At 38.2% G+C, this 15,877-nt stretch overlaps 1 protein-coding gene across 3 annotated transcripts in view; it reads left to right on the top strand.

The window, feature by feature from the left end:
- The window catches only part of Pgant9 (polypeptide N-acetylgalactosaminyltransferase 9), a 193,614-nt gene that overhangs the window by 133,292 nt on the left and 44,445 nt on the right, over positions 1-15,877 (top strand). For all 3 annotated transcript variants that reach the window (XM_046620484.2, XM_046620481.2, XM_046620482.2), the window contains one exon: positions 912-1,110. In XM_046620484.2, the coding sequence (XP_046476440.1) occupies positions 912-1,110 (199 nt within the window). The remainder of the gene's footprint in view (positions 1-911; positions 1,111-15,877) is intronic.

The following is a 15,877-nucleotide window of genomic DNA, read 5'->3' as shown; positions in this document are numbered from 1 at the left end:
AAAAGTTTAAAACTAGTTCAAGCGTGTTCTGACACTGACATCAACGATATAAAACGTGACTCTGGTACTTTTTTCCTCGAATTCGAATTTTTTCCTTCATCTCCGCTACCGTCAAGATCCTTGAGCCTTCGAAGAGGTGATCCTGGCGCCTGTGACGGAGTCCCTGCAGCAGCTTGATCACCCGTCAACCAGAGGATGAAAAAGTCGAATTTGTCACCTGCAATCCACGATCTATAATTCCATTGCAAAAGGAAAATACACTCGGGTCGCTTTTATAGCGCTGAAGTCAGTGTCGCCCGCTTTTCAAACATATTCATCATTAATCTTGACGATTCTTATTCTGTTTAAGAATCGATTACGATCTTTCCCGATCTTGATCGATGTACCGTTTCTGTCAGTGCGACCAGCGTTTCTTCGTTGATAACAATTGTGCCAGACTCTTTCTGACTTAACGAAATCGCACAAGACAACAATTTTTACTGACCGTCGAATCTTGTGAGGCTGCTATTGCTATGTTTTCTTTCACGCTTACTGTCTACCACAGCAATTTAATGCCAGTGAATTTCGGAGAAAATAAAAGTAAGTGCGACAGGCAACGGTAGTTTGGAACACGTTTTCAATGTGTCTGAAAGTCTTTCCAGTATACAGACGAAACCGTCATTCGTATGGGAGACGAGACGAGATGAGACGTCGCGTCGTGCGCCGACTTTGAGAGGATGAAATTGACTGCTGACTGACAGGCTGCAGGGAAATAAGCGGAGACCTTCGAAAGGAGCTGACGACGAAGAAGCGCGTCCCGTTTTGCGGGATCCTCGTCTTTTCGTCTTACTTCTTGAGCTGCTCCTCGGTCATTTGATCCTCTCCGAATTTTTAAGGGGTTGAAGATTGTGAAAAATATACCTCTGTTTCAGGTGGGGGTGTCCTTGCCGCTCCCAGAGAACCCGACGCATCGGCACCAGGCGAGATGGGCCGGGCTGTTGTTCTGCCAACGAATCTCACTGTCGAGACGAAGAAACTCGTCGATGACGGCTGGCTCAACAACGCCTTCAACCAGTACGCGAGTGACCTGATATCCGTGCATCGAACCCTCCCCGATCCCAGGGACCAGTGGTGAGTGACAATTTTTGCCTAATTTCATGTCGACTCAGGGACGAATTGGTCCTGATGAAAAGCTAATTGAACCCGAGACAATTCGGATAACACACTTTAAGACATCAACGACTTGAGAAATGGATTCATAAATGGGTTGTTGGTTCTGATGAAAAATTAGGAGAAGAAGAGGAACAAAATGTTCAAAAAACCTCGAGCAATGTTGTTTGTCGTAATTATAGTGAGCAACATTTTTACACTACGTGATAGAAATTGATCCGAGATAAATCGAACAACACACGCTAAGACATCAACGATTTGAGAAATGGGTTCGTAACTGGAACGTTCGAAATAATTGAACTTTGCTGTATTTAATCCGATTCTAATATGTTTGACTCATTTTTGTCGCTGACTAGATACTCACGATTCGTCTGTAAAACATGTACTATATGAAATCTTACATGACGGTGTATATTTATGACAAAGAAATGTCTTTGTTGACGAACATCTGTTGCAGGTACCGGACTTACACAAACCTATGTACATTCACTCTAGAGACCCGTATAGATTTGTAGAATTCCTTTCAGGCGATCTTTAAAGAATCCTATGGTGAATATTAGAAGCTCAAAGCATTACAATTGCTTCAAAAACAACAGTGTTTAATCATTTAAACGTTCTTATTATAAGACCTTTTATCAAATTGTTGATATCTTGGCTTGTGTTAATCGAAATTCATCAGATTTTTATTTCTGTTGCATAGAAGAGATGTTGTTTCGTTCCACTTTACTATCATTGGCATAAATAACATTGATGTAAAGTTTTTGAACCGTTTGTGCCGTGTCTCAAACTTTTGATTCAGACTGTGTTCTCCGTTCGTTCTTAACTGGCCCGTGAAACTTCTCTTTAATCTTTCGTTTCTGTTGTTCTCATCCCGCTTCTACTTTTTTCTCCTCGTCCTTGCCCCTCTTCTCTTTCTTCGTTAACTAGACAACCAGACAACTTCTCTGAATTCCCCCTGCGCATCTGCAGGATTCTTTACTGTGCACTGTTTCAAGTTGGACTTCGGATGCACTGATCATCGATGCATAAGCTACACTTCCACACAACTTTGATGGTAATTTAAACTTATGTTTGACTTTGACAAGCGACTACTCGTTTTAAGTTTGCGCCGCGGATGCAATCGCGATGCACGAATCCTGGAAGATCAGTGATTTACACTCATGAATGAGGTATCTCTTCAGTACTGCGAAACATATATAATTCACGTTGAAAAAATATTGTTACGCCTTAAGCTGTCTTATTTATTTTAATCGAACGATTATCTCTGTTTTACCCAATGATTGACCCTGATTTACCTAGCGATTAATCCTGTTTTACCCAGCGAATACAAATCGTCGGACATAAAATCGTGCCAAATTTTCGAAACAACTCAGCTCCCCGACCCTTGATCTCGAAACGCTCAAGCTGAGCGTGAATTCGTCTCCGAAATTATCATCGTATGATTACACGAAAGTAAACAAGAATTATGCGACGTCGTCGATCTCAGGAAACGACTTGTGTAAGCGGGGGTTGGGTCAAGGCGGAATATCCGCCCCTCTGCCTCCCCTGCAAGAATTATATCACGGTCTGTTTGCGCGGCCGATGTTGCCCGCCCGGATGGGTATACCAGAGCACTGCTCTATCTCCCGGGCCCAAAGTTCCTCCGCAAACTCGCCTATATCTGCCCACTTGACTTAAATCGCCTCATCTCAAAGGATTATCATAATTTCGCTCAACCAAACTCATCGCGTTTTTCATCCCCTTGGGTTCGGGGGTAAAAATGTCAAGAGATGAAAAAATGGAATGGAAATGGAGGGTCACGGTATTGAATTTTCAAACACGCTAAAATCTATTTTATCAACCTCTGTTTGGGTATAATTTTCGTCCTCGAGAATTTACTGAATTTGGATGATTATTTCTAGCAATAATTATTTCACCTACTTATTTAAGCATAACGTGCCTGCAACAGGCTGTAATAATTCGCTATTTTATGTACGTAGCATAATTCTGCTGCATACCGTTGCAACGAAACTTTGTAAAAAAAAAAAAAAAAAACTGAACGAAGCGATCGAGTTTGGTGTGTCTTTTTGTCCGCTTTCTTAGCCACTTTCTTTCTCCCTCCTTTCACCTTTGGTTTTTGCACCTTGTTTTTCTTTTTTTTTTTTTTGTTTATTTTATTTTATTTTATTCTCACATCCCGGGCAAGATAACGACGTCGACGCTTAGGAAAAGCACCCCTTTACCACTCGCGGTCTTTCCTCCTCGGTATATTTAATCCCGCACTCCATTCCAGCGAAGCCTAAAGAGAAAAGGAAGGACAAGAAAGATAAGAAGATGAAAAAAATAAAATAAAAATGCAGACGCAAAGAATACCCAAAAAGGAACACGTCAATACACCGAAGTAAAAGGAGCAAAATATAAACGGGCGGGGGGGGGGATGGGATTTTCCTGAGCTCAGTTCGCGTAATTGGGTTTCGGGCTTCGGCCGTTTATGTATATTGCAAATTTATTTAGGATCAAACAAACGGACGTGAAATCGCCCAGCTCGAACCGTACACTCACCCCCGTACACAAAATCGCCTTTACCCGCTTTACAAATATTTCCCCATTTTACGAAGCGCCAAATTTCACCGCGCAACCGTGCCAGAGTTTTAGGGGTTTGAAAAAACGACAAATATGTCTATAAAACACGTACGTATATACGTGTGTATAATACGTATACGTGTACGTTATACGGCATCGAAATTTCACCCAGAAATGGAACCGCGCCCTCGCACAAATGTAAGTGCCATTTTCTTTTACTGCGAATGGCTCTGCTCGAATATTACACGTGTGGGTGTGTAAGACATACATATATATATATATGTATGTATGTCATTATATATATATGTATGTATACATATTGGAGGTAAACGTAACCTGGTGTACAATTGTACATTACCCTTAATAAAACCCATCGGCTCTCTCTATTCCTTTACAGCGTTTGTTTCTCACCGCGTACATATACGTACATGGATAGATATAAACAATTTGGGCAGATTATGACTGTGATACTTTTCCGTTTATTATTATCATCATTGTTATTGTTGCAATACTCTCACCGCGTGAGTTCCGATCGATGTGTAAAATTAACCCATACCCTTTATCTTACGCTAAAGTGTACAATTTTGATTTTCGTTTTACACGATTTTCTCGGTATTATACTGCATGTTAAATAATTGTCGAGCACACGAAATTGAGGTAAAATTTTGCGACAAAGCGATTCCTGCTATTTATTTTGTAGAATTATACTTATAGTAAAAAAATAAATAAATGAATCAACTTCTGTGAAACATGTCGAAAGCATCTCAAAATCTTGAAAGAAAGTTTTTCTTCACTAAAATAAAGGCATTCTGTGTCTATATTTTCATTTCAAAGTAAACGACTAATTATGCTTTACATTTATAATAAATGCTTATGAACATACACCCGTTAAACTCCCGTCAAGTAAAAAAGTTGTCCACGTCATGGATATCCTACGATAACCACGAACTTTTCAACTCCAACACTACAGTGTAATGTACAGTACAGACTTGTGTTTCAATTCTTCGTTTTTCCTTTCGTTTCACTCGCTTTTGAACCGTTGAAAAGGTGGGACGAAGAAAAGTCATCGCCGTACGCATGGAGAATGGTTATGTTATGCAGGGGTTTGGGGGTTAATTTATATGGGTTATAAAAAAAGGTCGTCACGGGTTGTCGAGCTTGTGGGACGCGGTGATGATAATTAGGTACGGTTATGGCGTTTGCAATCCTCTCGCAAGCTACGGGGTGAAAAAAAAATAAATTATCATTACACAATTGCAGGGCCGCCGTTGCACAGGTGTCGAAACGCAGCTCAGCCCCCGTCCTTTGACCCCTTTTTTAACGTGCAATCAAATTTCTCATCATACTTAATTCTACCCACCCTCGCCTTCTTTATTCTACGCGTATAAACGCGTAACAACGCGTAACGCGTACAGATAATAGACGCTTGAACGCCCGTCGTTACGGTTTTTCAACCGAAAATTGTTGCCGTATAAAAAATGAATTATAAGTTACACTTTTATATGTATAATAAAGCTCTCCTGATTTTCTGTCATTTTTTATCGTGAAAATTGTTTTCTTCAGTTGTAAATACCGACTTGTTTATTTTTTATGACGTGCTTGCACACTTTTCAAATAGTCTCCAAACCTGTTCCTGAACGCGATATTTTTTTTTTCCATTTACAATGATCGTATAGATTCAGCGACTGTAAAAAAAACTTCTCCGTCACAGCATCAAAAATTTATTATCAAGTTTGCCTACTGCTACTGATAATACGTTAATCCTTATACTGAGAAAAATTTCATTTGTTACAGTAACTAGAAAAATTCAGTAAAACAGGTATCGTTAACAAAACTGTTTGAATATCGTTGGAATTACGAAAAACGAGGTACGCGTCACCATTTTGCACTATTTTCGATCCTTTTTTAGTAATTGCAAGGCAAAATCAGTTTGTGAAGTTTACTCTACTTTTTTAGTTAAACAAGGCTTTAACGTCAATTTATCGTTGCACAAGCATTAAATTTTTGCAACAGTTGCAAGAAAATATAGCAACAGTGATCGTAATGAAAAATAATATCAACGGATACCAGACTTTCCGGTAACGGCTAGAAAACTAATTTTCATTTTCTACCTAGAACAATATTTTTCGATTGTGGTAAAAAATGAAAATAGTTAAGGACTAACCTAAGGTAAGGGGTAACCGGAACTAAAAATTTCTCACAGTGTGGATTCGTTACAAGTAGAAATTATCAGAGCTGTAACATAATTAGCTGTGCATTGTTTTTCCCTGCAGAGGTCATAAAATATTTTGTTATCCTGATGAAACGACCCTCTCGTAATATCGAATAAAAACATTTTGACACGACACGCGCAGAGCAGAGATCGGACAGGGATTGACACGATACACACGCAGGGGAAATCTAGTCGTAGGTTAACGTACAAATAAATTGTAAAATGAGGGGTGGAAGTATAACCTTTCAGACGTGACATGACCAAACAGTCTCCTTCAAAAAACAGCAAATTCTCTTTCAATTATGCCAAGAAACCGCGGCAATCCGAGGACGCTCGAAAGAGCTTTACTTGAGTACAAGCTGTAGAAAAGGCTCACAAACTGTAGCAAAATTACAACAATAGAATCTCTCAAGAAATAGGCAGCAGGTATCAAAAATTGAAACGTGGGGTAAAATCCAAACTTTTTGATCGATTAACGAAATCATGTTTTTCTTTTTTTCGAGAGTAGAAACGCGAATCTTTGATTTCGTGTTTGAAAATTTCTGAATAATTGCAAAATTTCCGTTAGATGCCAGAATGAATCTTCGAATCACAATTTCAGAAGAAAAATTATGCTAAACATTCTTGAATGTTAATTTTTTTCAGTCTCCCAACGAAGGTTTTTTAAAACCTGTTTTTCAAGAGCGTGTATCTCAGCAACGAATAAGATTTATCAAATTTTTCAAACGCTACGCGAATGATTCATTCTTCTAGTTTCAAGCAAGATAAAGTTTTACGAATTTTATTCACGTTTCAAATCTGTATATACATACGTATATATATATATATATATATATATATATACAGACACAGTCTGAGGTAGATTAGAAAAGCGGAGGAAAAAAATAAGGGTGACATGAGGGGGTTGGAGCTGGTAGGGGGGAGAGTGTAAAAAATATCTTTATATCAGACTCATATCCAATTACAATGTACGTTGGTATATACACATTGTTTGCGTGTATAAGGCAGTCCGCCAGGGGCGTACGTATATATACTTACATGTATGTATAACACGTAGGGCGACTCGTAATTTACGAGCAAATCTTATAAACTGAAATTCTTACGTGCAGATGGTATAGGTATCGTATACAACACGGGAGTCTGTGTATAAGGTACTCCATACCGGGAGAATGTACGGGTTTTTTTTTTTTCTCTTCTGCAGCTTTGTAGAGTTTTTTATTTTTTTTGTTTTTTTTTTTTTTTCTCTTTCTGTTTCACATTTCTTCTCTGGCTCCTTCTTTTTTTCTTCGCCAAAATTATACAGGCACGAAGTTGCGCCTGTACGTACAGACCGTTCCTTCTTACCATCCAACCGGAGTTCACGCGTGAAACCGCCCAGCCCTGGTAACTTGGATGTATGGGAGAAACAGCGCGAAAGGTGGGAGGGAAGGTGGGAGGGAGGGAGGGAGGGAGGAAGGGGAGGAGAGAAGGGGATGGTCGTTTTCTCAAGGAAAAATATGCTTTCCAGCTGGCAATAAATTCGCACAACTTTTCGGCACCACCTCCACTCGCACCCCTTCCACCCTCTTCGTGGCAAAGCCTCAACGCCGAAAGCGCTCTCTCTCTCCCCCCCCCCCCCATTTTTCTCACTTTTTTTCTTGTAATAATATACCCACCGGCCATCATTGTTATACGTCAGAATTATAACTAAAATGTAAGCATGAATATTAATTATTTCGCAATTTGCATGATATTCAACAACATTGGAGATTCGTGAAAGGGAATTGAAAATCAGAGAGAGAGAGAGAGAGAGAGAGAGAGAGAGAGATAGTAAAAAAGTCAAATCGAGAAAAAAACTTTTCAACCTTATACTTCCATTCGATGGCGTGTTCTCTTTTTATTCTACGATCTTATTTCCGGTACATCGTCGGTTGATATTTTGAAAAATATCATCACTCTTTCATGGGTCTGAATTAAAAATAACGCAGCACCGTGTACGGGAAATAAATGTAAAATGTCGTCCGAATTTTTGTTTTTTTTTTTTTTTTTACTTCCCTTTGTTTTTTCACCCCTCACCGTTCTTAAGAATGAAATCGACATTCTTTTTGCTTTAATTCAAAATTACAGGGGTAAAAAAGGTGGTTGATTAATTTTCTTGATAACAGCGGCTTACACAGGGATTTCGTTTCCCGGGTTTTAGTTTTATATTATACGGGGGACCGCATAACTGCGGAAAAGGCGATGTTATATGGGTTATATTACGTAGCATAGGTACGGCATTAAAGAACCCGGAATTGAATTCAACCCCCCTCTCTAATCCTCCGATCGTGAGCGTAACGATCGAACAATAAAGTGTCGTAAAACTGTAACGCGGCGTTGAGTAAAGCGCAAGTTAGTCTTCTTCTACACCTCGAGTAGGTACATATGTATATACACATATATATATACACATATATGTATAGAATAAACCTCAGTCTTGGAGTATGAAATTGGTTAAAGTCACGCAAGGTTGCAGCTTGCCGCATATAAAACTGACCCGCTTTGAACGGCCCGGTGCCTCGCAGCTTTTTTGTACATCCCCAAAACGCGGACAAAAAGAAAAAAAACAAAAGAAAATCGAGCGGTACAAAATTTACAGAAATGAAGAAGAAGGAAAAAAAAACGGAATTTCTATTTTTTTTTTTTTTGTATTTATTTATTCATTTTATTTATTTATTTATTTATTTATTTATTTATTTATTTTCTTACTCGTTATATTTTGCATGCATTTTGCACGGACTTTGATCTAATTTTGTACAGCCTTGAAAGGGGGGAGCAAAAATTTTTTGGCAAATATTTACACGAACGTTTTTTTATCGTTCGTAATATCGCCGCCGATCAAAGTCACGCGTATTTCCTGCCTAAGGTCTGCCCTCTATGACGATCCCATTTATGTTTGATCGCTAAATTTATACAAATATAAATTTTTTCATAGAAGTAAAAAAAAAAAAAAATACCACGATTTATGACGACGGATATTTGGAACCTCACGTTCAATTTTCCAAAATTCGACACAGGCGTGCATCGTGAATTATAAACGTGAACTTAAATGTCCTTTGAAATTGTTTCAATGTTATCACAACCAAAAAAAAAAAATAGATAATAAAATACAATCGATTTGTTCTGTTTCACCGTACGATGTATGATTTTATTTAGCATTAAAATTATTGATATAAAATATTTTTTCCCCAAGTCAGTAAAACAGATCCCTTTTTTCAGTAGTCTATTTGATACTTTCATTTATCGATCATAATCAATATCGATGCAATGTTGTAAAAAGTTGAATGTTTGACGATACCATTATGATGAAATACGAAAATACTTTGGTAACTTTTCGATAGAAAATAATATTCCAAATGAAACAAGACACAGTGAAGTCGGATCGAACGAATATAGGCATAGTGAGTTTTTTTTTTTTTTTTTTTGCAAATGTTTTATTTAAACTTCCAGCATTATTTATATTCCTATTTTTAAAGAGATCTTCGCAGCTTACGATTACGATAATTCTACGAATACTCAACGCACGTGTACCTTGTAATAAAATTAATAACAAATACCAATTTTCGAACAACCAACCTCCCATAAAATGATCGATCGGTAAAATTAAATATCACCTGCACTTTGCTCGTATCGGATATTCCGTTTTTTACGCGCACATTTTTCACGCCGTGATCTTCGCATTATAATCGGTAATTCTCTGAGATTCACCTGTAAATACAACCGGCTTTGGACTGGCCATTGCCAACTGGCAGGTTCCAAAACAATAATATCCAATTCGATTTTCGGACGATGAATTCAGATTCGTGATTAACGACTTTAACGCCCTCGAATACCACGTTATATGAAAATGAGACGATTTTTTTTTAAATTTTGTATGTACCACTGTTGTCGATTCACCGTCACAAAGTTTAGAAGTCAGACCTTGGATTCGTTGTCAGTGACTCAATAAACCTCCGTCCATCAATTTTTATAAAAGTCGGAATATTTTTAGATTTTTTTCCACCATATTAGAACCCAACAAACCGACGAGTACCAATTTTCATCAAAATCCAAACGCTTTTAGTTTTTTTTTTTTTTTTCAACTGAATAGCGAAACCTCAACTTTCCATTTTCCGGGTGATAATAATTTTTTTCTTTGAAAACCTTCAATTTTTTTTTTTTATTTCAAACAAAAAACACTGCAAAAGAACGATGAATTTTCTTCTTCGATCATTATCGTCATCATCGTCGTTATCATTATTATTTTTCTCGCACACGTGCAGGAGTGATTAAAAAAAAAAAAAATGAAAAAAAATCCAGGAATCTTTCGAAACCACGACGCGACACTGTTGCTCACAGAAATTAAGCAGCTGATACGCGGAAGCTTCGGAGGCTCCGATAGTTCAACTATTCGGCAAAGTTTCACGGATTAATAAACCATCAACGCTTGTACTACGTGTACCTATAATCTGGCCGCTAAGCTTTACCCCGAAGTATTCACCGCCACGCGGTGGAAAATTCTCAAGACACTTGCACCCTTACAGCCTCTATTATTCTCCAGAGTGCAGTTTGGCTTACCGAAAGTTTCTTCGCCCCAAGCAGACGTCGACGACAAAGTCTCGAACCTTTATACAAAATTTCATCGCCATATTATTATCGTCATACGGTTCTACGAGTAAACACAACCTTGCAAAAGTTTTTCCAAGTCAACCTTTCGGCGGGCCATTTTCCCAATATTTATTTTTATATCACCAACGTTTTTTTTTTTTTTTTTTTCAATTTTTTTCACCTTCCTTCTTCTTTTTTCCTTAACGCAAACAGTAGTTCGATCGTTTGAATTAAAGAATTTTAACTTTGGATCGAGTATCAAACTTTTATTTGACTAGCAATATTCGACCTCTGTTTCCGAAGTAAAATTGATACGGTGTTATTTTGTTCGTGTTGTTCACCTGTTATAATATATAAGGCATTCCACGCTGTTTCTAATCGAAAAAATTATTGAATAAACGCTGATCCACTTAGTAATTTGGAAGTTTTTTTTTTTTTTTCTCTTAGTTTTCGGAATTTAGGCCAACTGTATTTTCGTTTTGAAAAATTACCGGTAAATTAAATTCGATTTACAAGATCTGAAAAAATATCCGAGTGACTTTTACATTGAAACAACAAGATGAAATATTGTGAAGCGAATCCGAGAGGTCAAATCGGTTTGGAATGCCTCGTGTAATATAATATAATGCCTCGTGATAAAAAAAAAAAAACTTACCGAATGGTTATTCTGTGACGGGATTGGAGAACAATCTTTGTTAATGAACGGCAATATAACGTGCAGGTTAACAAAAGTATATGTATAATTTTAAGTTTCACTCAAGACGGACCATTTACATGTCTTTTGGAGCTGAAAGACAGCGCTCTTAACTTTCGTAACAAGTTGAACCGCGCAGGGCTAAATTAGGCAGACCCCACTTACTCTCTCGGCGGACGGGATATAAATCGCGATAACGACCTATTATATTCTCATTAACTCTTATGATGGCCCAAAGCTCGTTATCGAGTATTTATCTCGCCCCAAGAAGCCTGCGCGCCGCACCCCGAACCGAATTTATATTACCGCTCAAAGTCGAATTCAGTTCTTCGCGATGTCGACGTAACGATGCGATTTGAGAAAAAATTGTCTTTCGCGATTTTACGATTGTCTGAAAATTTTTAAACCGCGGTAGAAATAAACTTATACTCGTATAAACTTGTAAATTCACCTCTTGTAACGTCGATATAAAGCTGAAAAATTGTGTGCTTTTTTTCAATGCTTATTCTAATCGCGTTAACGTGTAACGGAGTTCAACCCAGCGATCGTTCTGCACAAGATTGTACTAATCACTCGTTGATTCAACTGAATATTAAAATCTTATGAAAAGAAACTGTGATTGAAGTGAATAAGGGAAAAATTCAAAAGTTATCAGACTCCGATAATTGTCGTTGAATTATTATTTTATTCTCAGCTAGGTTAAGAGTGGAAAATTTCACTCCTCGCTGTACTTTTGCTTACGTAAAGTCGAATCGCACGCAATTTTCATGACTATTCGAAAGGGCGAGATCGAAGTTCCGAATTTGAAAAGTTTCGAAAGCGCCTAATTCCGAATTATTTGATAGCGAAACTTGAAGTAAAGAAATAAAACTTTTACGAAACGACAAAGTTTCGAATTGCAAGATTCCGAAAATTCAAGTTACGATAGAGCAAAGTTTCGAAAATTACAATATACTCGCACAGCTTAGTTTACTCAACGAGCGGGTGTGAAAAAATTAGAATGACCAGGATTCCCAGCGTAAAAATATCGAAAATCGAAAACGAAGAAAGATCAAAGTGGTGAAATTTCACCAAGCCAGAAATTCACAGAACTGACAATCTTCGATCGATGAGAATTCCGATATTTCGAATGTTTAAATTTTCTCACTTTTCTGAATATTCGTACGCGCAACATTTTTATTTATTTTAATTTTTTTTTCGATTTCTTTAAACTTTCATCCGTGCGTATCATCTTAAAAAAAAAATCGCGCAACACCTGTTTCATTATTTCATGTGTAGATTGCGTCAGCAAAATTAAGAAAATTTAAACCGTTGACTATAATTTAGTGTCCGGTTTGAGGTTGAATGAGCGATAATAGAAATTTTTGATGCACGCAACTGGTTTGTGGTTTTTTTCTTTGTTTTTTTTTTTCCGTTTACCTACGTCTCGTTTCTTTTTTTTCGCCAAACAATTGTTTCGGCTGTAATGCCGTTTTTAATCGTCACGTCCACGTTCGTTCCACCCCTGCTTTACTCCCGTTTTGCTTTTTCGTTTTTTTTTTTATCGCGATGATCCGGATAGCCGGATGGCTGTCAACCGAAGTGTTTCCAAATCCTGGACATATCTACCTCACGTTCTCCCTGGAGACGCGGTCGCTAGTAGCCAGCAGATCGTGTCGTATCCAATTACACGGTCTTCCTCGTTCTCCCTATTCGAGATTCTTTCTGGCGTACCGACACACGACTGCCACCACCAACATCCGCACACACATGGGTGTTACCTGGAAATCGAAGGGTCGAATACATATATTTTTATACGGGCGATGCTCGGAGCTTTTGACGTCTCTGTCATATCCGGTACATCCGTTATATACAGCTCAAAATAATCCGCGCGATGCTCAAAGTCAATATCAATTCCTTTCTACGCGACGTGTTCCACTTGTTGGCAAAGATCGGGTATTCTTTAATACCGTAAGATTTTATTATATTGTCGTAAAGTAGGTCGTTGTTAATTAAAGAATATCTGAAATATATTACCTACTCGCTGTTTGTGAAAAAGGAAAAACATTTCGGAGGGGGAAATTTTTATTTGTAGTATCGCTGAATTAACTTTCTAGTTATAAATATGTCAATGAAGAATCTATCGAATAAAAAGAAACTCAAACGCAATTGCGTCCATTATTGAGCAGCTTTTATAATCGTACCGTACAAATGTTGAAATAAAATATAAAATCAGGTGGAAATATTTGAGAAAGGAGAACACAAGTGTAATTTTGATCGGAGAATTGTTGTAAGTGATGGAGTTTTTTTTTCTCCAATATTGACTTTTTGTTTGAATATCAAAAAAAAAAAAAATTGCAAACCTTATTCACCAAAATCGATAATATGATCGACCTCCGCCTATAATATAAATCCGTGCGAAAAATCTATCAAGGGGAGTTATAACGACGGGTCAGGAGTGGATTACCAACAGAGAAACTATATATGTACCTACACTCCCTTTTCGCCTTCGTGTGAATTTATTGTTTTTTTTGTTCTTCCGTGTTGGTAGGGGCAGGTATCCGAGGGCAGGAGGTTGAAAATAACGCCTCAGCTATTAGGTGGAGGGTCACTATTTTCACCCCATCAATTCGCGACCTTCCGTTGAGTTGCCCCACCTTAAGCAACCCTTAAATATCGTGTCTTTATTCTCTGCAACGCGCACACTTTTTTTTTATTGTTTTTTTTTTTTTAAATTTCTAACGAAAAAGCCGGGAGTTGCCTCAACTCCCTGCAAAAATATATCGCATCTCATCCGAGCCGCTGCGTGCAGGTGGCTAGGTACACGTCTTGCGGGCTAAAAATTATCGTCCTACACCAGCAGCACTGTAACAAATTGTCGGGCACTCAGAGAGTCGAAGAAGAAGAGGAAGAAGAAAAGGAAGAAGAAGAAGTAGAAGAGAAATGATAGAAAAAAAGGAGACAGTGGTAAAGGCACTTTCTTATTTCCCTGCACTAACAACTGTCTGGGAAAACTTTAACTCCCCTTACTTTTTTGAGGAGCTTTTGAATTCCGTCAAACCCTTCGTGACGATGTAATCTTTTAGAGTACCTAAGCATTGTACGCTGTAAGCCTAACGTGGTTGGAAATATTTTCGGTCTACATGGTGCAGTGAGATTTTCCCCTGCAAATGATCCTTTCGTCGAAATATATTATTTGTAATTAATGACACGACGCCAGTGATACGCTGGACGATTAGATCGTTTTAGAAACGGGAATATTGCGGCCTCTATAAATGGCAAGGCAAAGCCCCCTGCAGTCGTTGATTAATACGAACCGCCTTCTGCGTTTCCGTATCGCCGTACTAACAGGGTTTATTAATCATCGGCAAGATGTATACACCCTACGGTATTAGCCGGGCAGAAATCCATTTCTCCAATTTTATCGATCGATATATCGCTGTTTTCATGTCAGAAGTTTACCTGCGGTGTGATTCAAGTTGGTAACATTAATGTCAAGATGCATGTTCGGGAAAAATCTTTACCTCGCGCCATTGGAATTTTATGACATTAAGTTGGTCGTACTGAACCAAAGATAGCAATGTTTTTCAAAAGATAACACCTTGAAAGTCGTTCTAAAATTGTAAGACAATGAATTTCTTCCTAATGTTTCGTGACGTTAACGTTACTTACTCAGCCTCGTTTCCTGCGGTATAAGTCTTACCATTTTTTTTCTATTTTGGTTATCTGTTTCGTGCGAAATTACTACACGTTGAGTCCGCAGCGTAACAAGGACTAGAAAGTACAATTTAATCGAGGTGACGTTTAGCTGATGCAAACATCGGCTGTCAGGCTTGGGAAAAACCGAGAGAATATCGAAACGGCAAAATTTAGCGCATCTTTTTTGCGGAACTTGATATCCTTGGTGTCAATATCATGCGCATAATGTCCTCTGAAGGGTCTGGTTTATATTATCTTATTCCTCAGTCTCCGCGGATAAGGATAAAGATGAGGATAAGGAGGAAACCACTTTTCCAAAGCTTACGATGCTGCTGGTACATCCGCAGGGTTAACCGATTCGGTCAAAGCGAGATGCTCAGCGTTCCACCTCAAAAATGTCCGTGTCCCAGCCTTATCACAGTTTATTTACAACTTCGAATAATTTTTGTTACTTCGTATGACCCCAAAATCCCCCGAGTAGCAAGTTTCAGCCAGAATCGTCGAGTTTTGATAGTTTTTTCGATTTTACATCCGCCGTATTGGACCTGCCATCTTAGATTTAGAAATGATCAAATTCTGACTTCAGATTCGTGATCAGCGATCCCAAAAACCGCACGAGTGATGAAATTCAGGCCGAAATATTGAGTTGAAAAATGTGCAACTGAAAGGGTTAAATGAACGTCGTTACTATAAAAGATTTGCGAACCTGCATCACCTCCTTCATATTTCTGCCCTGCGTTACGTGTGTGTATCATGTGAACCTGTTTTAGGATAATACAAATATGCTGGATCAATTCCGCAAGAACGCCGGCTGCAAGTAATCGCTGCTTAAAGATGTAGCTGGCATCAGAGGGGTTCGTGGATTGTAGCGAAGAAACTTTGATCGCTTCAAAAGTGAAACTGAAGTTGAATGATCGATTGCATTTTATTGTACCTTATATTCTGGGGAAAAAACTTGTCAGTAATGCAATTGAAAT

The sequence above is a fragment of the Neodiprion pinetum genome, chromosome 4, assembly GCF_021155775.2.
Source record: "Neodiprion pinetum isolate iyNeoPine1 chromosome 4, iyNeoPine1.2, whole genome shotgun sequence".
Taxonomy (NCBI): domain Eukaryota; kingdom Metazoa; phylum Arthropoda; class Insecta; order Hymenoptera; family Diprionidae; genus Neodiprion; species Neodiprion pinetum.
The sequence above is the reverse complement of the archived record's forward strand: the minus strand, read 5'-3'. Positions and strand labels throughout refer to the sequence as shown.